At 42.3% G+C, this 27,299-nt stretch overlaps 1 protein-coding gene across 2 annotated transcripts in view; it reads right to left on the bottom strand.

The window, feature by feature from the left end:
- Positions 1-27,299, bottom strand: part of ARHGEF18 (Rho/Rac guanine nucleotide exchange factor 18) — a 43,099-nt gene that overhangs the window by 6,323 nt on the left and 9,477 nt on the right. The window contains exons 4-20 of one of the 2 annotated variants that reach the window (XM_044998671.1): positions 25,078-25,222; positions 24,135-24,247; positions 23,833-23,973; positions 22,104-22,354; positions 21,183-21,308; positions 19,708-19,825; positions 19,021-19,269; positions 14,821-14,897; positions 12,163-12,341; positions 11,535-11,626; positions 10,080-10,268; positions 9,260-9,397; positions 5,853-5,977; positions 4,861-4,917; positions 4,317-4,364; positions 3,205-3,672; positions 2,050-2,374 (exon numbers count right to left, since the gene is read on the bottom strand). In XM_044998671.1, coding sequence (XP_044854606.1) covers positions 2,050-2,374; positions 3,205-3,672; positions 4,317-4,364; positions 4,861-4,917; positions 5,853-5,977; positions 9,260-9,397; positions 10,080-10,268; positions 11,535-11,626; positions 12,163-12,341; positions 14,821-14,897; positions 19,021-19,269; positions 19,708-19,825; positions 21,183-21,308; positions 22,104-22,354; positions 23,833-23,973; positions 24,135-24,247; positions 25,078-25,145 — 2,764 coding nt within the window. In that variant the 5' untranslated portion in view covers positions 25,146-25,222. Of the gene's footprint in view, positions 1-2,049; positions 2,375-3,204; positions 3,673-4,316; positions 4,365-4,860; positions 4,918-5,852; positions 5,978-9,259; positions 9,398-10,079; positions 10,269-11,534; positions 11,627-12,162; positions 12,342-14,820; positions 14,898-19,020; positions 19,270-19,707; positions 19,826-21,182; positions 21,309-22,103; positions 22,355-23,832; positions 23,974-24,134; positions 24,248-25,077; positions 25,464-27,299 lie in introns of those variants that run through there. The other variant, XM_044998670.1, reaches the window with a different exon arrangement.

Here is a 27,299-nt window from a genome sequence, read left to right as displayed (position 1 = left end):
CGATTTAATATGGATTTCTACATAAAAGTGTATTCTTGTTGGTTGTTATAGCCTTATACATATTCTTCACAGATAGAGGAACGTCAAACTGGGTCTCTTTTACGGCCTGCTGCCATTATAAGTTTTCCCTTCTAGTGAGAGAATGGTGTGGTAGATCTCAAATCAACGAAGGCTACAGTCAGAAAGACCTCAAGACTTCTGGAATATGCTGCTCAAACAGTTTCACTTTTGTTTCTACTGCCTGTCCCTCCCTTCTCACATTTATCTCCAGACTTCTCCCTCTCCAGATCTATTCCGTCCCCAACAATCTTCTATTCATTGAACTTTTCGAAACTTTGCACTTTTAGAGAGTGTTAAGGGATTGACTGTATGTACACAAATCTGCAGAAGGACCATAGGGTTGAGATCTGTTATTTCTCACCTCTATATAGTTAATTATTTATTTATTTTTGCTATTAACAAGCATGTTACCTCTGGAGACACAAATCCACAGTTTGAGAACCGCAAAACTAAGCCTCTCTGATGGTATCTTCTCGACTGAGCACTGAGTCCCACTGGGTAGATAGAAAGATTAACCTAAATAATCTATACAGAAGCCCCTGGAACCTCATAAGATTGGGTCCCTAATCCATGAACTATTGGAACTCATTTACAAAACTTTTCTTAAACTTGACATGAATATATTGTCTCATACTATGGAATCAGAATTTATAATCCCTATTCCATGAGATATCTTTGAGCTATAATGTATCTTTAGATAGGTTTTTTCCTCAAGAAGCATTTTATCCAAAAAATCTGATTTAAATAAAAAAATCTTTTTTATTTATTTTTTTAAATAATTGATTTTTATCCACCTTGGTAAAAGCAATTTAAAAAAAATCAAGCTGGGGAGTTGTACCACTACAGCTTTGTTTTCTCTGTTGTCACCACTTGGTTCAGTGGTAAGGGGATACGAGGTTACAGGTATGAGCTGGAAATAAGCCAATTCATTTTATGAAAATAAAGTTAAGTCAGAACACCAGTACTATAGGAGAGCACGGGTGGACGATACCCCCACAATGCACCGGGAGAAGCCTGACACTAGCCACGCTACATAAACATGGACCTGTCGGATGTGTAAACTTGACGGGACAATCTGGCATGGAACTAAAAAGATATTTATATAAAACTCAGAACTAAAGGCTGTTCCATGCAGCTGGAAATAAAGTGCTTTCAAGTGGCTGGAAAACTGTGGTTTTTGCATTGTCTGTCATTGTCAAAGGCCACTATTTTAGTACCCAGCTCTTAGAAGCAGAAATTACACCATGGCATTGTGACCGCATTTGTAATTCTTTCTATTTCTGACAGAATTAGCTCTTTTTAGCTCTGCAGTACATTCAGCACCCTTGTTCTGGCCTGGAGAGTCATGTTCACAGGGTGAGAAACGTTGGCAGATTCCTGCCTTTCAGATTCCAGGCAGGAACACGGCTAGGTACTAGCCAGCAGCTTTGTACTAGGAAGTGCATATCTTCCCCTTTGGAATTTCCAGAACGGCCTTTGCAAGCGAGACATCTTCCTGGACAAGCCACTGCCTGCAGGGAGGTGGGGGAAAGCCAATTCTCCCCCATGCCGGGGTACCCATCAATGGCGAGGAGGAGAGGCCCAGAATATTCCATACACCACCACGAGGATAAGATACTGCTCAGCAGTCACAAAACAAGCTAGGATTTGGGGTGAGATTCATGCAGATTTGTTTAAATGTGTGTGTGCCCAAAGCAGAGTTGGATGCTCTAGTTGCGACCCCCTCCCCCCATTTCCACATTCAGTAGTTGAGGACAGGGTCAGGGAGACATACGATTAGAATCAGCCTTAAGTTCCATGCTGGTTTACTTAGAACATTCAATTTTCAGCTACATTTCCACCCCAAGCAGGGTCCTAGTGCTTTTTGTGGCTTATGAATTCCTGTGAGGGGTTGTTTGGCTGGATGGAGGTGGCCAGAGATTTGCTCCATATGGTGTTGTGCGCATCTGGGATCTCAGCAGAGCTCAGAGATGTGCTTAGTGCACTCACCTGAGCTGTCTGTCCTGTGCGATGCTTTGCTCTTCCCCTTCTCTTTGCTTCCTTTTGTGAAGGTGGCAAGCTTGGTGGGGATTTGCTGCTGAACTGCAGCCTGTTTCTGTATCTGGTTGGTTGCACTCAGCAGGTGGATTGGCACTTCATTCTTCATTGCAAGAACTGGACGATTCTCCAATATGGCACTGTCCCTGCGAACCAGCTCTGGCCGCTCCACATAATCCACTCCCGAGACACTAGCCCTCCCAGAGGGCTTCAAGTGTGGCACAGACCCTTCTATCCCTTCTCCATTGAAACTGACGGAATGGTTCAGCATTTGACTCTAAATGAGAGAAGAATTGTGTTACATGAAGCAGATACCTCACATCCCCCAAGGACTGAGGAGGGGAGGAAACAAAAGACACAAACCTTCCTGTGGCCAACACTGGGCCCTCCCTTATGCTACCGAACAAAAGAAGAGGCAAGAAAAACTCAGTCTGCATAAATCTTGGCAAACTAAACAAAATATCTTGGCAGCTTTGGACCTTGCTTAATATCATCCCTAGCAGAGGGCTTCAAAAGGGACGGCTGGTTGACAACAAAGTGCAAATAGGGCAGGAAGTAAAACAAGACAAGTGATAGGAGATCAGAGGCCTGCACTAAGAATGGGGAAGTACAGCACACACCTGTGTTACAATCAGGCTAAGAACCTCACCTATCCCCACAGACATCCAGCAGGCAGACGTGCTCTGGGCTCAAATAGGCATTGAAAACTAAATGGAGTTTTAACGCTTTAAGAAGTGTCTGGGCTGAGATACTATCACCTGCAACTCTGCCCGGGGTATCCAGGCCTGTTACACCTCTAAATGGCAAGGGAGCTTGGTCACCTATTTTACAGCCCTGTCATTTCAACGCTGCCTGTTGTGGCTGGATTCCTCCTCCTGGAGAGGGGCTGAACCAGTGGAGCTGCCTTGTCTCCAAGAGTGGCCAGTACCTGCTTCTTCAGAGGAAGGTGCAATGACAAACCCTGCAAGAGGCAGCTGTGTGCCCAGGGAAAGTTACATGGTTAAGATGTAGCAACTACTGTAAAGAAGTGAGACTTCCATTTAGAAGTATATGTGAAGGTGGCAGTTAGAAATCAAGCATCCAGCTACAAGACAACACAGTCCTTACCTGTCCCATTTCTGGGGAGAACGCGCCCGACACCGTATTCTGTTTTTTCAGCTTCTTTAGCTGCTCCACACGCTCTCTCTCTTTCTCAACTGCTCTCTGTGCTTCCCGTAGCCTCTCCAGGTCATGCTGATAGGCCTCTCGTTGTCTCTCCAGCTCCTCCCTCTCCTGGTCCAAGCGATCCTTCAGCTGCCGAGTTTCCACTTCTCGCTCCTGCAACCGTGCCTCTATACTTTCAAATTCCCTCTGCTGCCGGTCCCTCTCCCGTTCCCAACGCTGCTGTTCCACTTTCAGCTGGTTCTGAAGCTTCTGCACATTGGCCAGTTCTTCTCTCTGCTTCTCAAAGTTGCGTTGCTTCTCCTGCTCTAGCAGCAGGTTCCCGCGTGTGGACTGCAGCCGATACTGCTTCTCCCGATCTATGATGGTGGCTCGCTGGATTTCAATGTAACTGTCCTGCTGTGATATCACTGCCTGGAAAAAACAACACAGCTCAGTCATAAGACACATGGGCTTGAAAAATACAGGAGAAGTGAGGTTGCATTGTCTACCAGTGTATAAATCTCAGACGGTAAAGAGACCTATTAGGTTACCCAACCCATTCCCCTCAGCACAAGAGGGCTAAATTCCCACTTGGAACCTGTGGTTACCATTAACTTGGTACTACATGTGACCTTGAGCCAAAAAAACTAACTTGCATCATTCAAAATGATCCATCCTTTGAACCTAATTATCAGTCTGTATCTGACAGGATTATCTATACACATCCACATAGACATGGTGTGTGTATTCTATAGAGTCATCGTGGGAAGTACAGTCTATCTCCGCAGTAAGGAAACCAACTGGAGCTCAGAGAGGTAGAAAGATGGGAGCTAGTTAGATCAGAAGGAGCGAAGGATTTCATTCTATAAAGGCACAGGGGGCTAGGCTTCCTCTGAAATACTGGGGATAGTATTGGTTAGGCTGGCACCCAAGTCTCAGACAAATCCTGCAGCCTCCCCAGCCTACGCAGGAATTCTGTGGTTTCCAGTGCTGTATTAAAACGACCATTACTACCTACATTTCAGCAGACTGATTAGTACAGCTTTAAACGAATCTCTTGGAGAGAAGCATTTTACCTGAAGGCTGAGGAGCAACTGTGACAACCTCTGTATCCGTTGGACAAGCTGAGGAAAGAGAAAGGCATTATATTCTGGGGAGGTTATGGTGGCAACATTCATTTGGGCAGTACTAATCTGTTGTCCAGCTAGAGTATCAGTGCCCACTAACACCACACTGGGATTCTGGGCAGCAATCCTTGTGTTAGGCTTTCCTCCGTTTAAGGGCTCGATGCTGGTTTCCTCCAACACAGCAGCATGGAGCTATGACACATACACAGGTGCCTGGGCCATCTCTCAGAGATTCAGTTTCACCTTAGTGGACTGAGAATGAAAGTGAATGGGAAGTAGTTAGCTCACTATACCTAAAACTCAACTTCGCTTTCAAATTGGATTTTACTCTCTGCATTTATTATAGCCAAGTAACTAACTGCAAGGTCCAGGTTGTTGACAAGTTTCTGAGTCTATGGACATTAAAATGCTATATTTTCTTTTGTATACTATGGAGTCAGACGTCACTCCTCCTTACACTGTCTTAAAGCACAAACATAGCATATTCTAGTACCTCAGATTCCAGGAGGGGCTGGAAACTGCTGTTGTAATCCAGTCTCATTACATCACTCTGGAAAAAGACAAGCAACAGATGTCCTAGAGCATACTGTAGATAAGAGCACAGAGCTCTTCTCAGCGTCAGTGCACATAGGCTGCTTTGTCGTCACTCTCTCAGCTTTACAATGGGAGCAGGCATATTTAGATGGAAGTTTTACAACCATCATTTCAATAGAGAACATTTGATTAGCCCTATTTCAGTTGTGCAGTGTCAGACCCATTTAAAGCATTGCAAGTGTTTGCAGACCTAGAAGACCATATTCCTTCAATACAAGTAAATAGTAAAGTACCATAGAGAAATAGTCCAATAAATTTATTTCTCAAGTATCAAAAGAGAATTTTCTTGTTTTTTAAAAATTCATTTCGAAATGGATGACTAATGCTGATAAGAATCCAATTTAAAGCAATGAGTCACATTAGGTTCTATTCTATGAAACACCTCAAATCATTTTAGTGCTAAGTACATTAATTTGAAGAAAAAATAAAGTAAAGGGAGTGGGACCATTAAGACACACATCTCCTGATACGTCATTGTGTGGCATTACCTAGATGGCCTTAATTAAAGGCAATTTCCCCAAGGGCTCTCACACTGAGGAGGGACATGGGAAATATTTTAGTCAAATGCCAGGTTGAAATAGATGCACAATCATTAAAAACAACAGTACATACAGTACAGAATGGACAAGCACTACAAATGTAAAAGTTGCCAATGTAAGTACATGTAGATTCTTGCACTTCAAATGTAAAACTACAAACCACTAGTTCAACCTTAAAGAACTGTAGTCTTAATGGAACCAACTTATTTAACACGAGGTAGGACTCTGCTAAGGAGCTGACAACGTCAGCTTTTGGGACTTCTCTTTTTCAGTGACTTATCCTCTGACTCCACCATCTTTGTCTAGGACTACCAGGATATGCATTTACAAGGAGAAGTGAAGACTAACGTACAGTGTGAGGTCCTTCTTCTGCATCAGGAGGAAGGTCTTGGAGCTGCACATCTGAACTTATTACAGCGCCTCTGCGGTCTCTCAGCCTCTGGTCACTACCACAGACCGTCATCTTAAAACTCCCATCTGAAAAAGCAAGTAACCCAGTCAACATACACAGAGATGATTTGTGCAACACTGGGTACTTTCTATTAGGAAAAAGATGTAGAAATTGAAACAATTTAATGGGCAAAAGCAGAACAACTCTGGGGTTGGAAGTTTGTATAGATTTGCAATTTGTTGATTTAAAAATATGTATGAAAGTAGGGAACAGGGAGAGTCAGGTCCATCTGAGAGTTGAGAGAGACCCAAAGAGGACAGAGTAAGGGAAATAGTGACAGTGAATTAAAATAGCCCGTGTACATATTAACACACAACTGGCAACAAGGCAAAGACTGAAAACATCAGTGGTTACTAAAACAGACCCTCTGATATCTATTGCTACATACATCTTACCTGAACCAATTACTGTGGTGGATTGGGGAGGAACTGAAAACCAAGTCTCGTAAGGAGAGTATCTACAGTGTGCTCTTTTTGCATCACACAAACTACACCGGACCCTTGCTAGAACGCGGGATTTGGGATCCATGCGCGGTACTGCGTGAACACAGGGACCGCGTTATAGCAGGGACCACGTTCAAATGAATTGTAATTAATTAAATTTGGGATCCATGGCTGCAACCGCATTATCTGTGAATTCGTGCTATATAGACACACGTTCTAGCGAGGGTCTGGTGTACCTTTAACAGGCAGGTAAAACAGCTCCTGTAGATAAAAGATGGCGGGGAAGGGGCACCAGGGCCTGTAAGATGTTCCAAGTATGTGCATATCACATCCCCAGGATGTGCTAGTGAGCTTCTGAACGGTGCCAACCCTTGTCTTTATTTTCTTTCGGTGTTGACGATAGCTTGGCGTCCAAATGAAGGCAACGCCAAGGGACCACGGATTGTGGTCATGTGATAAAGGCAGACCACAAAAGTTGACTTTCAGTGGCACTCTGGCCTCATGCTTGTTCAAGTGGAAGGCAAAGACGAGTGTTTTTCCAAGTGTTGGGTTTCAGTTGCCAAGCTCTGAAATACGTCTCAAGTGTCCAGAGGTCATTGTTCATCCCCTTTTCTATGGCCTTCAGAGAGGACACTTGCATTGCTAATGCAATATCAACTGCACACATGAATTTATGGGACGATGTTACCAGAATGTTGCTGGAACAGATATTAAACAGTGCAGGCACAAAAACCAATCCCCCTGGGAGGCTGTTGTTCAATCTCCATAATTTACTAGTAAAGTCACCAAAGTGTACGGTAAATCTTCTATTACTCAGCATCTCTGTGATAAGTGTGATGGTTGATTGGCACAGGAAAACTAAACTTCAGCAGGAGACCTTTTCACCACACAGTATTGTATGTGGAAGGAAGGTTAATAAATGCTGCCACTTTTTTTAATTTTCGCTAGTAGCCGGATTCTATGTAACTGCCTTAAGGCCAGCGCCCGGTCACAGCAGCTGCGACTGGTTCTAAATCTGGCTCTCTTTGGAAACCAAATGCTCCACTACTGGCTATAACCTTTGAAGTGGGAGCCACTCAACAGTTTATAGCAACAGCTCAGGAGGGAGATGGGCTGGTAACTTTTTTGGTCAGTGGCCTCTTTTCCGGGCTTCAAAATGGCTATAAGTATTCGACCAGAAGAGCAGCTGTTATGGAAGAAGTCTGCCAGACACATTCTTGCCTTCGGGCCAAGGTTCTTCAGGAATTCTGGAAATATTCCGTTCATTCCTGATGCATTCCCGGACTTAGTATTGGAGAGGCCCTTGTCCATGTCATCCACTGTGTAGAAGGCGGAAAGGAATGAAGACAACTGGCACTGCTTTAAATGTGCAGTAAAGTTGTTTGTGAACTTGCCACCTTATGTTTTTATCCATCGGCACACGGAAGTTGACAGTTAACTGCAGTGATGGCATCTGCACTTACTTGAGGTGGTTTGTAAGCTGCTGGAGCCAGATGGCCTAAAAGACAGAGGAACTTCCAGGCGTTGTGGCTGGACCTCATGACGTCAAGAGCCGTCACGGTTTCACAGAACCTTTTCCTTCTTACTGCATTCAAAGACTCAATGCCATTGCAATTTTGAGGCTTTTGTTGGCTTGATGTTGCTGGAAGACTGCCTCGCTCTCTTCTGTCGAGCAAGGAGTGAATGCTTTTCTGAAGCCTCTTGCAATGCTTGATTTGGTGGCCAATATTAGTAGGCCTATAAAGTGGTGGTAATGAGCCAGATGCAGGGGGTGGTGGGAAATCCAGTTTATCAATCCCTCTAAGATCGCCTCATAGCAGGACCAATCAGCAGACTGTAAATTCTAGTGGTTTTTCAAGAGGGAATCAAATTAGAGGAACTTGTAGGCCTACACAAATCACAGCCAGATGGTGTTGACTGTTGGGAAAGTAATTGAGAACTGACCTTGTATACAACATATGGCCGCTAATATTATGTGACACAAAACAAAGGTCAAGAGTGTAGCACTTCCTCCATCAGGCTGACCTGAATGTGCCACAGTCTTTGGCATCATAAAAAGAGGTCCTGGTCTTCAGTGAAAGCCCAGGATGGTCGTTCCTGTTATAGCCCCATAGGCTATGGTAGCTATTGAAACTGCTCATGTGGATGGTAGGATGGCATGGGGGCGGAGATGACAACCTTCACACGGTATCCCGTTACATGCAAAAACGCAATGAATGTCATCAAATCAGTAACCAAGTGATTAAGGGTCCTCCCAGAGAGAAAAGCAAAGCGAAGACAATAACTGCACATGTCTGGGCCAAACCTTCCTTCCAATAGACACATCGCTGCAAATTATACAGCTCAATAATAGGGCCTGTCCCTCGCAAAGTGCAATGACATCAGAACAATTCTGCAGACTTAAAACATCAACGTCCTTGCACTGCAAGAAATACACCTGGAGAGTGAAGGCCACTGATCAAACAGCAACAGATCCATCCTTGTGTCTGCAAGCCATCACCCTAAATATGAACTTGCAATGTTTGTAAAACATGACCTTAAGGATTCCGTCCAGGTCATGCCTATCACAAGCTTTACTCAATCACCTTAAGATCAGCGATCTGACAGTCAGAAATGTGCATAAGCCACCAACCATGGAATGGCCGCATCACGGTTACCAACACCAAGCCATCTTACCATCCATGTCAGCAATTTCAACAGCCATCATAGCCTATGGGGCTAGTACCAGAAAGACTGTGCTGGAGAACAGCTGACATCCTGGGCTTTCACCGAAAAGATTAGCAAGGTGACCAGAATGCCAGCTCCTCTCATTGACACACTGGGTCTGCAGTCCTGCACTGGATCCCCGAAGGCCCAATGTCTTACTTTTGTTTGGCACTGTGGTGGTGCTGTCATATCCCCCAAAGGTCTCCGCTCTCCTGGGTAGCCCCAACCCACAGCTGTCTTCAGAATGACACGTCACATTGGCTAACTGTGTGAAGATCAGGTTCTGGAGATTCTCAACTAGGGAAGAGGAGCACAGATCATTTTAAGGAGTCATGTCCATACAATGAGGCGTTGGCATCATGCTATTATGTTACGTATACAACGATTCAAAACTCTGACATGCATTTAGAGGGATCAGACTGAGCCTCTTTACAGCACAGACGTGCTTTCCCTTACCTCATACTCTGAAACGAAAAGGTGCGTGTGAAGATGACGCCTCATCTTCAAATGGGGACTCAGGTCATTAGGCAAGTCTGGATGGGCTTTCAGAAGGCTAAATCAATAACTCTTCACACATCAGTCACCAATTAAGGTGATGTTTGTTATCTGTGCTCATGCCACCATTGCTCTCACAGGCAGCCCAACCTCCCTTAATTTGGGACCCTTGCATGGTATTTCAGTACACGCTGGCATGCTGTCAGGGCACTCACTAGCCACACATCTGAACAGACTCATGTCTACGCTCCATAATTTGATCTTTCAAATATTTAAAAAATATTGTTCTAACTTGTAGGGAATGTCCACATTACCCATTTCACAGGAGGGCTCTGAGAATTAAGAGTCTGAACAGCACTACCCAAGTACTAACTTTTTAGATAGCATTAAACCCCCATAGCCTCTCTCTCTTTATATACAGGACATATATTATCTGCTGCTGTATCTCTCTACCCACACACACGCGTTCCTGTTTTGCACTTACTTTCTGTCACTGCAGATTTCAGGATCACCTCTCCTTGCAGATTCTCTGAGGTCTCCCCCCTGAAGAGCAGTCTGGATCGGGATCCTTGGGAAAGATCTTCAAACCCATTCATTTCAGACATTTCTAGATAAATTTGTTGTTTCTCATTTAGACTTTGCAAAATCAGATCATCTTTCATGCTCAGGCGGTCTAGGGGGAAAAACAAACTAATTTAAACCCTACAAAGCTGTTTGTAAAATCAGTATCAGAAGCATAATGCTAATTTCAGAAAATCATATTGATTTATTTTGTATTTCTTCTGTTTGTTTGAAGCTCTTACTATTATAAGTGGCCAGAAAGAGCCAAATGGCAGAAAAGGAAGCAGATAAAAATGGCCAGACTGGGTCACACCAATGGTCCATCAAGCTCAGTATCCTATCTCGGACAGTTCCCAGTGCCAGATGCTTCAGAGAAAATGAACAGAACAGGGCATTTAGTGAGTGATCCATCCCACTGCCCAGTCCTAGCTTCTGGCAGTCAGAAGTCTAGGGACCCTCAGAGCATGGGTTTGCATCCCTGACCATCTTGGCTATCCTCCCTGAATTTATCTAATTCTTTTTTGAACCCAGTTGTACTTTTGGCCTTCACAACATCCCCAGGCAATGAGTTCCACAAGTGTGTTGTATGAAGAAGTACTTCCTTACATAAGCACTGACTTCCCCTGTCCTCGATGGGTGCTCAATCCCGCACCCACCCCTAGCCCTGCCTCTTCCCATCCCTGCACTGCCTTCACCCCACCCCCATTCCACCCCTTCCCCAAGGTCCCCGCCCCACCCTGCCTTTTCCCACCCCAGCCCCGCCCACTTTCCTGCCTCCTCTCCTGAGCGCTCCGAGTCCCCGCTCCCGGGAAGCGCTGGGAGGGAGGGGGGAGGAGCAGAGACGCAGCACGCTGCAGGGGCAGGGCAGAAGAAGGGGGGAGCTTGGCTGCTGGTGGGTGCAGAGCACCCACTAATCTTTCCCCGTGGGTGCTCCAGCCCTGGAGCACCCACCGAGTCAGCACCTATGCTTCCTTATGTTAGTTTAAAACTGCTGCCTTTTAATTTCACTGGGTGACTGCTGGTTCTTGTATTATGGAAAGGAGTAAGTTACACTTCTCTATTCACTTTCTCCACACCCGTCATGATTTTATAGACCTGAACAGTCCCAGACTTCTTAATCTCTCCTCATATGGAAGTTGTTCCATACCCTTCATCATTTTTCTCACATCTCAACAAAAAGTGAGAGGGATTTTTTAGATGTGTTATTTAACGGCAGGAAAAGCCCAATTTACCTGCAATCCTACAATAGTAGTTTGCCTGAAATTATCACAGGATGGGATCACATTCTTAGTCATTAAGCGTCCACCAAGAATAAGAGGGTCACGAAGAGTTAGTGATACTACGAAGTTGTTCACTAGATGCTTGCATAAACCATTACCTTGAAATTCTTTTAATTTAGCAACTCGTGCTTCAGCCAGTCTCCTTTCTTCTTCAGGCTCACTGAAGGTTCCTTCCTCTTCATCAGGGCAGCTATAAAATGAGGAAAGGCAGGAGGAGATTGATTTGATCTATGCATAGATAACCTACTGAAAGCCTTGGCCCAAATCCTGCATCCTTGCTTGGGAGGTGCTTTATCTTGCAGCCTGTTTGTATCTCACATCCATAATGCTACTGTTATGTCAGGTAGTGGGCAAACACACTTCCTAGGGAGGCTGAATCTTCTGACCAGGTCAAGTTACTGACAAATAAAACCCCTAATCTTCTCATATCTGCTGTGGTCTGTCTCCTTTAGGTAAGCATGTGCAAAGCAACATGCTCCACTCTTACAAAGAGCATGAAATACAACAGCAAAAACAAAAAACTAAAAGACAGTCAAATCTATCTGGCCTCCTGAGAGAAGCCACACTGACATGATTAGTATATACTTTAGCAAGGATGTGAAATGAAGCCTGAGGGACCAGGTTAGTCAAATTTATCTTTACCTGACAAACAGAACTTTCAGCTGTGCTGAGAGATCAAACACCCGATCAGGAAATCAAACCCTCCAACTTTCAGTCATAATTTACCTTTCCACAGCTCTGCGAATGTGCGCCATCCAAGAATTTCTCTCTTCTTTGGAGCTGGTGTGAATTTCATACATCTCTGGTCCTTTTAATGAGGCACTAATTAAGAACATTGCTTTCTCCTCATTAGCTACCTCTCTTACAATTAGCTTTTGCAATGAAATAACTGGTGGCTTAGAGTCCTGCGGAACAAAAATATAAGTTTGTGTGTTAAGTTTTGCTGAAGCACTAGATCACACAGCATCTTTAGGGTTAGGGTTTCTTGTCTGTCTGTGACCAATGAAGACAAACTGCAACGGTGCAGTTTTATTGCTGAGGCCATTTTATATTGCACCTGTGGATGGCACACAACAGAGGAGTCTCAAGGACCTACATTCTAAAAACATGAGACTTGCGAGTTGTGAATTTTGGCTCTTCAGAGTTCCTTATGAGGGAGGGCAGCATGAACTAGTTTGGACTTTGCTTCTTTTGGCAGTAATAAAAACAGAACAGGGGAAAAACCAATATCAATGGACCTAACAATAGATGGATATAAAAATGAAAGGAGAGAACAGGAGGAAGTAATGCTGGTGCCAAGTTGGCAGGTTAGCTCATAGGACAGGGCTTCACCTTCAGGTCTAGGAAACTGAAACCAGGTCCAAAAGGTAAAACCCTTCTGTCATAACATTAACAGCAACTCTCTGTGATAAACGGTTTCGAAAAGGGTTATATCTGTAACTAGTGTCCCTAGCTACACTTTGTATTTCAGCCAATGTACATCACTTAGATAACCTATCACTAGGTGAGAAAGGAGCTATTTTGCAGGTTGCTGAACATGCTCCATTTCTACTGCATAAATCCTGAGGGGAAGCAGAGGGGATTCCTGAAACTGTGACATCAAGAAAACTAAGTTTTGCCAACTGTTCTCAGGCTCCCCTGCAAGCTGTGTGCTGGCTCAGATCATGAGCTGAGGTCACTAGGACAATGCAGGAGAGCCAGGTAGATCTATTCACTCCCCTCCCTTCTCTTACTTTATCTAGGGGAGATTAATATTTAGCTTATTTTAAACAGATCCCATAAATATAAAGGTGCCAAGAACAGATCAATCCATGACTATGGACAGACAATATTCCACCAGGCAAGGTACCCTCCACTAGGGATTAGAGATCTGGAGTGAGGACGAGAGGCTGCATGCTCTTTAGCATTCTAACACATGGTATCTAGGGTTTTCTGTAGCAGGAGTTGAGCTAGTGAAGTAGATTTGCAAATACAGTAACAGCCCCACAGGACAAAAAGGCTGCAAACCACACAGAGGGGTGGAGGAGGAAACTCAAACATTCCTAATGACAACTATCCAAGTGCTCCAGCTGTATTTTTGCAAGCATTATATTTGGGTTTAACATTCAACCTGAATGAGTATGTTTTGGGAAACAGACCAGAAGCAAATATTCCTCTCTACTCCGGTGCTATAAAGGCCAAACAGTGGGTGTGTTATCATGAATGGATGAATATGATGTAAGAGCCCAGGTGCAGCAACTTCAATTCAAGAAAAATACCTGTACCCAGAAATCATAGGTATATGCTTAAAATATTAAGTACATGCTTAAATCCCATTGAAATCAAGTGATATGGTTTGCCAGGGAAATTCAGCCCGTGTCTTGATACGTTGAACAATATCAGGACAAAGTAAATAATTTAAAACAAAAAACCCCTTTCAAAATTGTAATTAGTAAAACCTGGTACAGTCACAACTGAACTTTGGTCAGTTCCAAATGTACACGTCTGTCCTTCGCTAACAAACTGCCCTAAGAACTAGGAAATGCCCTGAAAAACAAGCGAATCCACAAGTGCTCCAAATTGCTGCGGTAATTACATATGGGTTAGTGCTCATTACATTTACATAATAAAATCTCAGTTGCCAGCAGTTCGGAGGCTACCCTAGTCACAGTTTACCATTTCCCCAGATGACATGGCAGGTTTTTTTCCCCTTCATCGAGCCGCAAATTAACACACTGAAAGAGAGCTGAGCAGCAGAGTCCCCCCTTCTCTAAAAGACTGTTTATAGGGGCCTTTCAAAGCAGGATTCTAGCACATTTCCTCATATGCTGCCAGCATACACAACTCAGGACAGAACTCAGCAATACGGGGAGCAGTGAACAGAACGAAGAACAGTGCTCAGTGCCACAACGTTAGAGAGTTTGCTTGGGTTAGTAGTTCCATACAAAGAGAAAAGTTCTGGGGCTGAACCAGGTTTGGCTTACGTGACCCCAAGATACCTGGTTTGTTTTCTAATATTTTTTTTTTCAGATATTTTCTCTTTTTGATTCCTCTAAGTGGGTGCCCCTGAAGCTCACAAGGGGGCGTTAGTTTAGAAAAAACTCCGCTCTCATTACTCTTATATTTCTATTATGTACAATGACACGTGCACTTCCAGTGGTGACAGATTCCCAACCCACAGAGACAGTCTCTCCATATTAGCTGGTATATGGGTCTGAATTCCATAGGCCAGTCAGGCATGTTTGTGCAGCCCCCCAGCACAATGAGGCCTCAATCTCAATTGGGGAGCTTGATCACTACCATAATATACATATTTAATATGAATACCACCAACAACATTCTTCTTTTAAGTCACTTTCATGAATACTGTGAACGAATATTTTAATGAAGCAGAAAAATACATACCACAGATGCAAAAGTATATTTTTGGTCCTTTTCTTGCAACAGCAAAAGTACGTCAGTTAACAGGACAGCCAGAATATCTACCAAGGCAACAGGAGAAAAATGAAATGGTTTTAAAGCCAAAAGACTTGATGCAGACAAGCAACCACTTGAATTAAGACTACAGTGTAACTGTCTAACAGCACAGATGATTTACAGAGAATGTTTTGGTACCAGAAGCCTTTCAGGACTATTCTACATTGTGATGCGCCACTTAGTGATGCAGCCTATCTGGATGGATTATAATCAAGGCCCCGTGTACTCCGTACCAAGTTAGACCTCAATTATGTGGCAAGGACTCTCATTTTCTGCAGCTCCATTTAAAACAAAACCACAAATAGATGCTTTTGCTAAAATGAATCTAGGCAGTAAAGTAGCCCTTGTGTTATTTATTTTATATTGGTCTGTATTGAATGGCCTCAGAAGAATGGCCTACAGGCTCAGACCAACGGTTCGTCTAGCCCAGTATCCTGTCTGACACTTGCCAGTGCCAGATGCTTCATCAGGAATGAACAGAACAGGGCAATTATCAAGTGATACTGTTGTCTAGTCCTAGCTTCTGGCAGTTGGAGGGTCAGGGCTATCAAGAGCATGGGTGGCATCCCTGACCATCTTGACTAATAGCCATTGATGGACCTATCCACCATGAATTTATCTAATTCTTTTTTTAACCCAGTTATACTTTTGGCCTTCACAACATCACCTACCAACGAGTTCCACACGTTGACTGTGCATTGTGCAAAGAAATACTTCCTTCTTTGTTTTAAACCTCCTGCCTATTCATTTCATCATGTCACCCTAGTTCTTATGTTATGTGAAGGGGGTAAATACACTTCCTTATTCACTTTCTCCACACCATTCGTGATTTTATAGACCTCTATCATATCCCCCTTGGTCATCTCTTTTCTAAGCTGAACAGTCCCAATCTTTTTAATCTCTCCTCGCATGGAAGATGTTCCATACCCCCTAATTATTTTCATTGCTCTTCTGTGTACCTTTTCCAATTCTAACATGGCTTTTTTGAGATGAGATGACCAGAACTGTACATAGTATTCAAGGTGTGGGTGGACCATGGATTTATACAGTGGCATTATGCTAGTTCTGTCTATTTATCATTTTCCTAATGGTTCCTAACATTGTTAGCTTTTTTGACTGCTGCTGCACATTGAGCGAATGTTTTCAGGAACCCAACCACGATGACTCCACAATTTCTTGAGTGGTAACAGCTAATTTAGATCCCATCATTTTGTACATATAGTTGGGATTCCTTACTTTTCACTTAACATTGAATTTCATCTACCATTTTCTTGCCCAGGCATCCAGCTTTATGAGATCCCTTTGTAAATCTTCACCGTTAACTCTGGACGCAACTATCCAAGTAATTTTGTATCGTCTACAAATTTTGACACTTCACTGTTCATCATATTCACAAATTATCTGGAAAAGGCATGAACACCACAGGTCCCTGTACAGATCTTTGGTGGACCTCACCTTTTACCTCTCTCCATTGTGAAAACTCACCATTTATTCCTACCCTTTGTTTCCAATCTTTTAACCAGTTACTGATCTATGAGAGGACCTTTCCTTTTATCCCAGGACTGCTTATTTTGGTTACGAGCCTTTGGTGTGGGACCTCGTGAAAGGCTTTCTGAAAGCCCAAGTACACTACATCGACTGGATCACCCTTGTCCACATGTTTCTTGACCCCTTCAGAGAATTCTAATAGGTTGCTGAGGCATGATTTCCCTTTACAAAAGTGGTGTTCACTCTTTCCCCATGTTTATCTTTGTGTTTGATAAGTCTGTTCTTTACTATAGTTTCAACCAATTTGCTTGGTACTGAAGTCAGACTTACCGGCTTTTAATTGCCAGGATCGCCTCTGGAGCCTTGTTTAAAAATTGGTGTCACGTTAGCTATCCGCCTGTCATCTGGTACAGAGGCTGATTTAACCAATAGGTTAAATACCACAGTTAGTAGTTCTGCAGTTTCATATTTGAGTTTCTTCAAAACTCTTGGGTGAATACCATCTGGTCCTGGTGACTTATACTGCTGAATTGAGCAATTAGTTCCAAAACTTCCTCTACTGACATCTCAAGCTGGGGCAGTTCCTTAGATCTGTCACCTAAAAAGAATGCTCAGGTGTGGGGATTTTCCTATACTCTCTGCACTGGTACGATATGAAAGATTCATTTAGCTTCCCTGCAGCACCACTCTCTTCCTTGAGTGCTCCTTTAGCACCTCCAGTGTCCAGTGCCCCACTGACCGCTTGGCAGACTTTCTGCTTCTGATGTACTTTGAAAAAATTTTGCTAATAGTTTGTGTGTCCTTAGTTATTCTTCAAATTCGTTCTTGGCCTACCTTATTACGCGTTTATACTCCATTTGCCAGAGTTTATGCTCCTTTCTACTGTCCTCTCTAGGACTTGACTTCCAGTTTTAAAAGGATGCCTTTTTACCTCTAGCTGCCTCTTTTACTCTGCTGTTTACCCATAGTGGCATTTTTTTGTTCTCTTACTTTTTGTCTGGGAGCAGGGGATGGGTGGGTAAGAGGTTTAGTTTGAGCCTCCATTATGGAGTTTTCAAGTAGCCTCCATGCAGTTTGCAGGCAGTTTGTCTTTATTACTGTTTCACCTCATTTATGTGTAGTTCCCCTTTTTTAAATTAAATGCTGCCATGGTGGGTTTCTTTGGCATTTTCCCCCCACAAGGATGTTAAATTTATTTACCTTATGGCCACTATTATCGAGCGGTTCAAGTATATTCACCTCTTGTACCAGATCCTGTGATCCACTTAGGACTAAAATCAAAACCACTTAACTGTCATGGGTCAAGTCAGAGGCTGATTAGCTGGGGCTTTTGTCCCTACGAAGGCATGTTAGGCAGTTTGGGATCCTGGGATGAGATCAGCAGGTTTCTATTAAAGTGATCAGCAGTGAAGTAATTAAGAATGTTGACATTTAACTGTAATTAGTTGGGGTTGAGATTTAAAGCCTATTGAGAGGAATGAAGTAGATCACCCCACAGAGCCATTGTTACTGCATTGCTTAAAAACATGACCTGAATGTAAGGGTCATTTCTACCACAACAATCTTTGTAAATAAGGAAAGCTTAGATTCTGGAGCAGGTTCTGCAACCAGATGGATTCCAAAGCAAATTCTTTGACAACATCAAATACAGAGGGCATTGATCATACTTATTGCTCTCAGACACTAGTGATAGGCACAGCCTATATCAGAAGATCAGATATAGATTAGACACCTATCTGCAGCTCCATGTAGTTATTTCTAATACATGATGATTATGGACCTCCATCCCAAAGAAAAGCCTAGGTTTAAAGAAGCAAAAATTTAAAAATAAGTGGGAAAAGTGGAAATACTTGCTAACTATTCACAACTATTCTAAACACTGTTCAACAGGCCTTTCATATGGTCAGCATCGCAATATCAGATACATTATTCCTTTAAATTTGTAATGGTCACATACACAGCCCAATCAAATGTACTTTTTGCAGGAATACAAAAAGGAACACATTAAAATATTTGCAAAGAGATCCAAAGATGAAAAGCTCTCCTGAGGCACAGGTTAACATATAACCCCAATCTGCTCATGAGGGAACATGTCTCTGTCCCAGCAGCAAAATCTTATGGAACTGTGTGAAATCCACAGCACCAGATATCTCTGGCTACATGAGATGAGCCAATGAGGCTCTCCTCTTGTACTTTTCAGCAACAAAATTGTTAACATGTTCAGCTTACGGAAGCAGTTTTGATTTTCTGACCAGTCAGTTAGTTTGTGGAAGGAAGGTGTCATGAGGTTGACATGACAATTTTTCAAAGCGTGAACCGAAGCTCGCACAAGATAATGTCTTTCCACAGGAGTCTAAGAAGGTTTGACTCAACACCTTGTCATCTATCTAAAGACCTCCCATTTGAATTGGGCAAAGGATCAGAGAGATTATAAGCAAGCTGCATAAGGAACTTATCGTGTACCATTATAGAATTGCTTATTTGACAAGTCAGGAATAGAACAAGTGCTATTTCCTCCAGTACCCTATGAAACTAACAGGTTATCATCATCTGACTTTATACTCAATTGATCAGTAATAAACAAAATGGAAATCTTGTTTTCCAGTTGTGATTTTCCCTCTTTTCAGCACTTTTATTTACCTTTGAGCCTCCCTGATGCGGCTTTCCAGAACAGTGTCCCATCCAGCAGGAGCTGCCGCTGCCCCATGTCATTCTTCCGGAAGAGCAGCCCATTCTTGAATTTCCCTGATGATTTCAGCTCCATTTTGTACATAATCTCTCTAAGACGCTGCCTCTTCTCACACTCATTTACCTTGGCATCTACATGAGTGATCATGTCCTTAATTAAACTGAGTGCCTGGGACAGATCTTCATAATCCTTAGTGCCAGCTATAAAGAGGCAGAGTGTTGGTTAGTCTGACTTTGCTGCAGAAATTAAGGAAATAATTCATAAAATGAAAGTTATTTAGATTTCCAGGACACAGAATGCCCCTTCTAAACAAATCCCAAACATCACCAAATGAGACAGGCTCCGTGCTTAGGAGCTCAAAGTGTTTCTTTGTAGCATAAAGTCAGAAAAAAGCCAAAGCATCAAATTCTGATCAAACAGAGGCTAAAACACCAAGATTTCCTGTCTTTAGAGTTAAATCTAATGCTGCCCCTGAGCCTGTAATTTTTGTGGCTCAATAACAACCCTTCAACTGATAAAGGAGTGAAGCGGAAGAGCCTAAAGGGAGTCCCACCCAACCCTCCATATTTAGAAGAGGGTGGTGCAAAGGAAGACAGCCAGGGCTGGGGGGGGGCAGGTATTACAGGGCACTCGTATACCTTCTGTATTCTGAATAATACGCTCCACCAGCACCGGGTACTTCGTTATGCGCTGAGTGACTAGGAGGATGCACTCCTGGACACCAAGTCTCCTCACAATAGAAGAGTTACCTATTTTCTAGGGAGCAAAAAAAACAAACAAACAAAAAAAACAGAAACCAAGCAAGTGGTTAGACAACTCTATGTGGCATAAACTGCATGTTGTGATACAATCTGCATTTGAGATAGCCCTCTGTCTCCTCCCCACGCCAATTACACATTCCTCACCTCTTGAAATTTCTCTTTTGTGCAACAAGATCTCCACTGACTACACGACCCTGTGGCTACTCTTGCACTACAGCCCCAATCACAAACTAGCAAGAGGCACCTCTTGCAGCCAGTAAACCAAAGTTGTTATTTTGACTTGCATCACAGGAAAAATAATGTGTTTTTAAATGTTATTTCCAGCTAGTGCAAAACAGACCTGGACCAAAGCAGAGCAAAATCCAACTTCAAATTGTTGGATTTCCCATTTAACGATAGATTTTCTTTTTTCTTTTATAATATGCCCACTTTTAAAACATATATTTATAATCATCATCTAATCAGGTTCAACAATATAACTGAACTGAATTACACTTGCTACTGAATGATTTATAGGTGTCTCCTTTACCAGGGTTTCTGGAGTTTAATGCTAATAAGTACATATCCACTTATGAATGAAAGCATCAGAACCCCAACAGTCAGTCCGATTCCAGGTACTCTGGGATGCTGGCAGCAGAATGGATTACAGATTCATGGATCCTCTCTTCTCAGAAAACAGAAAGCATTGCACTTCTAAACTCATCATTTAAATTCTTGACAGTAATGAACTGTCCCCTTTAAAAGACACCACCTAAGATGATCTATAATTTAGAACAATACTGGGAAATACTCCGAATTACTGAACTCGAGGATTTAGAAAATTTCATCCATCTGGACCGTGCAACGTTCCTCTAAGATTCAGGTTAACTCCTTACAAATTGGAAACATTTAAATGTTTCCATACAGCAGCTTCTTTTGTTCTACCCACGTAAGGCTGCACATTCCAGTGCACAAGAGACTGACATGCCCTGGAGCCAGTCTCTTGATTCTGGAGATATGTCATAGTGGGCAAAACTATAACAATAGTACCTAGTTCTTATACAGTGCTTTTTATACAGAGCTCAAAGAATGATTATCTGCATTTCAGAGATGAGGAAACTGAGGCACAGAGAGGTGAAGCAACTTGCCTAAGGTCACATAACAAGCCAGTGGCAGAGCCAGGACTAGAACCTAGATCTTCCGAGACCCAGTCCAGTGCTCTATCCACCAGGGCTCTCTAGAGCGGCAGTTCCAGCCAAGTAACAAGCTCACACTCCTTTCAGCTTTAAGTCTGGTTCAAAACCAAACCCAAGAAATCAGATATTTTGCTCTTTGGAAATGGGACAGACTGGGTCACTGGATGGGTTTTTTACCTTTATTAAGTTTTGGAACTTCTTGTTGCTCTGCAGCAGGTCCTTATAGTGACTGACAGCTTCATTGTGACCACAACAGAACATACTGTATTTTTCTTTCATTCTCTCTCCACTTTCGCCTGAAAACTAATTAGAAACATGAGGAAGGACATTAAATTAGCCAGTTTAAAATGCTGCCAGTTACTCCTAGAGAGCTTGGCTAGTATAACACTCTTGGGTTTAATTAGGCTTTGTGCTGATTGACTTTTGGGATCAAATTTCTTTGCTATTCCAGCTTCTTCTCCTGCACCAGAAATAGGAGAGACTGAGCAAGTGGAGTGGCTCAGACACAGTGATGTACCCAAATATTCATTTACTCCTGTCAGACAGACAACAAATGTGAGTAAGAGCCTCTGGGACTCGAACTCAGAGCTTTTTTGGAGCTGGAAAGGGCGAGGGGGACATCAAATTGGTGGTGATGTAAGAGAGTTTCTGTAGCTTCATTCCAAGTCAAGGAGAGCATATAGAGTAGCTGAAAGAAGAGAAGGCTAGTTACAGCAAGGGTCTTTATAACCCAAGAGGGTTGGCAATTGATGCAGGAAAGCTGTGATCAGGAGGGATGTGAGGATTCTCCTTGAAGGACTTCAGTGGTGTGCTGCTTTAATTTTGGAGAGGACAAGAAGCAGAACCACACCCTTCCCAGCAGCATGCCATGTTATGCATAAATACACAAAGGAAATGTTCAATATTTCACACAATTAGGGACCAGCTGCATTTCTGGAAGCCAAAAACAAATGTGGTATTGGACGGAGCACTTTAAACCCAGTGTTTTGTCAAGGGCCCACTACATTCAAACTTTACACAACCCAACTTTAATATTACAGTTAAGTTCTTAGAAGTTAAATATAGCATTAACTAATGTTATTAGAGCTTAGTTCACACCTGTTGTACCAAGAGGTCTCCAATGTTCTGGATAATGTAATTCCGGTCACTGCCTTCCTCCAAGGATGCCTTCCGTCGCTCCTTTAATTGAAACAGGAATTGCCCATGCAGCTCCAACAATTCATCCACACAAGGGAAGATTTTGTTGATGACAGTGTTCGTGAACTGCAGCTCCTCTCTCAGTGCTTTGGAGTACACCTTCAGCATGATTTTCAGTGTTCGGACATGATGCATTTCAGTCTGCATGAGTTCTGGAGAGAAAACATGTTAGTCATTTAGAAATGTTAGGCAGCGGCTGGCCAAGCACCTAGCAGAGCAGGCTGTGAAAGTCAGCAGCCATAGCAAGCCACTTACCACACTTCTGGTGCATGTGGCTAGCAAAGGCAGCATTGAAATAGTGATAGGCATCGACAGCTCAGCTATTTACTTCATTCTAAATTTATAAAACACATCCACCACTTCCTATTGGCAAGATAAACTGAAAGACAATATATTATTGTTGTGTGTTGGATGCTGTGAAGTTTGTGCATTTCCCGAAGGGAGTGCTTTCAGTATCCATAAAAAAATCCTTATTTTTACAGAGGTCGGGTGAAGACTGACAGCTTCTATTATGATTCAAGTCAAAGCTTAGGAAACCTTGAACTACTGTAATCTAAACATCTCATTAGAATAGAAATATGGGACATGAGATACTCTCACAGCTACGGAAGCGCCTAAGGAAAACTCATTTATGATGCTTTTGGATTTCTCCCAGACAGTAATAAAGCAGTATCACCAATACGTGCCAAGGACTATAGCAGCAATATACCAGCATGGTAGTGCTAAAGACTTTCCACAGATCAGCTCAAAACTGGGTATGTAACACAACTCTAAGGACTGTGCAAATCTGACAGCTAAATTCTCTAGTCTGTCTAAAACTCTGTAGTCTGCACTATGAAGCAACTGTAAACATTTTGAAATATGCAGCGCAAAAACAGTAATCAATGTCGACAGCAATAATAATCCCTATTCACGCAATTTGTGAAGAACTTCCGGATTAAAAAAAAAATTCATTCCTCTCTGGGCTGGAATCAAGCTAGCATTCTGAACCAGGAACACTTCTTGAAAGGGTTTCTAGAAGGAGAAATGAAGACTCCTTATAATCCAATTAAAACCCTAGAGGGAGTTTTAGGATTATAGATTGCAATTTGGCCTGACAAGCCTACTCTTGCAAAAGGAACCATGGGATCCTTAAGAACATGGAGTTCTAAGTTTATGTCTCATTAGAAGGATAGTCCTTCAGCCACGCTGATGTGCATAAAAACACCATTCTGGGGCCCTGGATCAGTACTGAAGAACGATCACTGCTCTACTAGGGTACCGACGCTTTCCTTGGAAATCTTCCAACCAAGTAGTGACCAAGTTTCACCCTGATTAGGATTATGATATCTTCAGATCGTGGCTCGAGATGGTGGCTATGGATATTGCCTTGTTTTATAGGTGGAATTTACAGCTTACATTAGCAACCTGAAAACCACAAGTTGTTTAACAATATAACAAATCAGAACCCAAGTACACAGCATGTCCAGGGGTTGAAAAGGGAAAATCTTCACACAATCCTGGCTTCTAAGCACAAGGGAAAACAGGGAGGCACTGAAATCACTGAATCCTGTTATACTAATCAAAATAGCAATAGGAGACATTTTAAAATAGAAGCACTATGTAAATGACAGAAATAAATTGTTCTTACCATAAATGACATCTTGCCTTTTTATAACTGCTCTCTTTTGCTCCTTTGCATAAGACTGTTCCACTGTGAGACTCCAAGATTCTGCCTCAAACTCATGAGCATCTGTTTCTATCTCACTTCTCAGAGAGGAAGAGTATGCATCTAGATCAAAAGCACATTCCATTTAACTAACATTATGCCCTGGACATATCCTCCAATAACTTTTATGAACATAAAGAGAGTTAAAACATTTCAATAGTCTCTCTGAGACTCAATTTGTAAAAACAACAGCAGGAAATCCTCAAAAGACAGAAGTTGCATACCTTCCAGAAAAATGGATTCTGCTGTTGAAGGTGCAAGTGAGACAACATCATCTGATGTCTGCTTAAATTTTATAAATCCCGAATCCCCTTCATCCATTTCTCCTGTGATTGGTCTAAATAGCCAAAAAAATTATACAACTGTGTTACTTTAACATAGAATATTAATTTTTTGAGAGAAAAGCACAACTAAGTTATCTATAACAAACCATTTTAATTTGCACTCTTCCTTTACTGTGGAGCTAATTAGTTTGAACAAAGACTATCCTTGCTTTTTTACATGAAATAGTCAAATTCAATTTGGTAATAAACACTGAAACTCAATGGATAAATTTTCAGTTTAAATTTAAAGTCCCTTATTCTCTTCTCTTGATCAATCAACTCTTATACAACTTTTGGTACTACACATTAAAAGGCACCTAATTTTATGTTGAGCCTATGTAGGGTCAAAACTAAAAGCTCCATCAATAAGATGACACACAATTGTGGCAAACAGAAATGTGATACATAGCTCTGAAATATTCCTTGATTAAAACAGAGGACTGTTTCAATTTAAACAGCATTGTCAACTACACTACATGGCCCAAAAAATTCAGCCTAAGAAACTATTCCTAGGTTTCCAGAGACCTAGAGGCAAAGGACTTTAATGGACAATAAAGCTTAGACAAGGGTACTCAAATACCACAATCCAAATTTCACCATAATCCATGGTATTTCATCTATAGCAGAAAGGAACTACAGAGACTTTGCAGCTTCACAAAGAAACAAACAGCTGTCCATTTGGAGAGCATTTCTCAATGCAAATCAGCAGTAAGGGTTCATCTAATACTCTCTACAGCTTGCAATAAATGCATGTCCTTAATTTGGAAGGGATTTAGTTCCGTAACTGTTTTTCCTGCTGTACCTGTAAAAACAAAGTGGCTTAAAAGAGAAGCTGTCTACTTACCCAAATCTATGAACAGAATCAGCAGTATTCAATGCAGACTGCGAATTTCCTCTTTGGGTGATAGTCATGCCGAGATGCCGAGACAGAACTGGGGTGCCATCCGATCCCAGAAGGGCACTTCGGGGCTGCTCCTTCAGAGAAGCTGCTACAGAAGCAAAAACTGAATTGGTGCTCAAAAAGTGAGGAGCACACTGCAAACTGCCTGCTCTCAAACCCCTCCTCTCTGAACGTGGCTGGAGAGCAGACAAGATCTTGGATGTCAAGAGCTCATTGTCCAAAAAGACATTCTCATTCCATTTTCTTGAAAATGAGCTACAAAAAGACAGCTCAGGAGGAGCTGGCATTGTGTTGTTTCTGCCACTGCTTTTTGAATTTGTATTCCCCATGCTTGCAACTGGCTGCCCTAAGATTTAGCGCAGTAAAGTGGCCCCACAGATGCACTGTTTTTATACTACCTTGTGATCCTTCTAGAAATGTAAAGCTGCCACTTAACGTACTGTATTGGCTAAATCAGCAGGTCTGAAGTGCAGGAAATTGGTCCCTGCTGTGCCCATTTAGTGTGGAAATTGCAAAGTATCTTCTCCTTTAGTAAAACACCATAATCTACACACAATTATTCACACCCTATTGTACAAGGGCATAGAACATTTCATGTCAAACAAGAAAAATCTGAGATCACAAAAAAACCCAACAGTTCTCTGACATGCTTATTGCTACATCGTGATTTATACACACACTAACAGATACCACAGCTAAACTCAATTTTAATACTTCAACTTTTCAATTCTTTTAAAATCTATACAGACTGCAAACTGGAAAGATATTTAATACAATGCATGGAAGCCTGGCATAGATATAATTTCTTAGTATTAATGCCTGTAATGTAGAATAAGGAACTGGAGACAAAGTGCATTATCTTATTTTTCATAATGATTTTAGAAAAGTCACAGGTGGAGAAACCAGCCAGACACAATCTTTAAAACTTCACATCGCTGATTAAATCTGCAGCTGCCCTTTCTTCCAAGTGCTCATAATACCCACAGGACTGCTCTGCTGCAATGAGAGGGGCAGGAAGAGCGTGGACTCCCAGAAAGAAAAGCCAGAGGAGGAGAGGTGGAAAGCTCATGAAGGGAACTCAAGGGAGGAAGGGAGCAGCACAGATTCCACCAAATGGGGAGTAAGATGATGCCAAGGACAGATATATGGGTAACGTTTTTAAAAACCAGGGATTATTAAATATAATCACTAATATGTGCATAGAATGGGACTTTAATTCCATCTTGCAGTTCTGGTGACATGTATAAATCAGTCTTTTGATTCATGAAGCTACCAAAACACGGCAATGAAAGTATAGCCTTTATTACTCCAGGCTACATACATTAGTGTTCAGCTAAGCAGCAGATGGATCATGTTCAACTTGCTATTCCACTAAATATACAAATGCCAGAGATTTCCCTTTGTGTATTGTTTTATTGACTTCCACGCGAGGAGGGCCAATGGCTACTGAATGCCTCTTTAGAGGAAGAGACTACAAGTCTTTAAATACAAAATAAATTTCAATATTAGGACCCAATCCCACAAACACTTGATCATAGGAAGAGTTCCACTGGCTTCAGTGGACTAAGTGCATAAGACGTGGCAGGATCCAGCCTTTCATGAGAAAATGTTCCATTTATTGCCAAATGTTGGCTTACAAAGCCAGCTGGTTTGTATCAAAAGCCTGATTAAAGTCCGTGGGAAGATCATTTTATTGTTATCATGAACACAATATTTTAATGCTGTGATCATAACAAAAAAGCGAGAATTAAAGAGTTTTTCTGCCTCTAGAGGTTCAGTGTTTGGAGTTCTTATCTAGTCTCCGGCAGACCAACAAGGCAGGGAGTGAGTTCCAAAGTCAGACATCCTTCCCATAACACTGCCTCTACCCCCTTTTTTCTGAAAACGGAGTATTAGTGCTAGCTTGAGCGCTTGATCACAAACACGGTAGTGTTACTTGGGAAGTGATGCCACCTAATCTAGGTAGCCAAGTCCCAAACTGCTTAAGGCTGTTTACTAACCCTGACCACCACCTGGCAGCTAAAAGACAGCGAGTGCAAATTACAGAGGTTATGTATCAGAGGGGTAGCCGTGTTAGTCTGGTTCTGTAGAAGCAGCAAAGAATCCTGTGGCACCTTATAGACTAACAGACGTTTTGCAGCATGAGCTTTCGTGGGTGAATACCC

Source organism: Mauremys mutica, chromosome 24 (genome assembly GCF_020497125.1).
Source record: "Mauremys mutica isolate MM-2020 ecotype Southern chromosome 24, ASM2049712v1, whole genome shotgun sequence".
Classification (NCBI taxonomy): Eukaryota; Metazoa; Chordata; order Testudines; family Geoemydidae; genus Mauremys; species Mauremys mutica.
The sequence above is the reverse complement of the archived record's forward strand: the minus strand, read 5'-3'. Positions and strand labels throughout refer to the sequence as shown.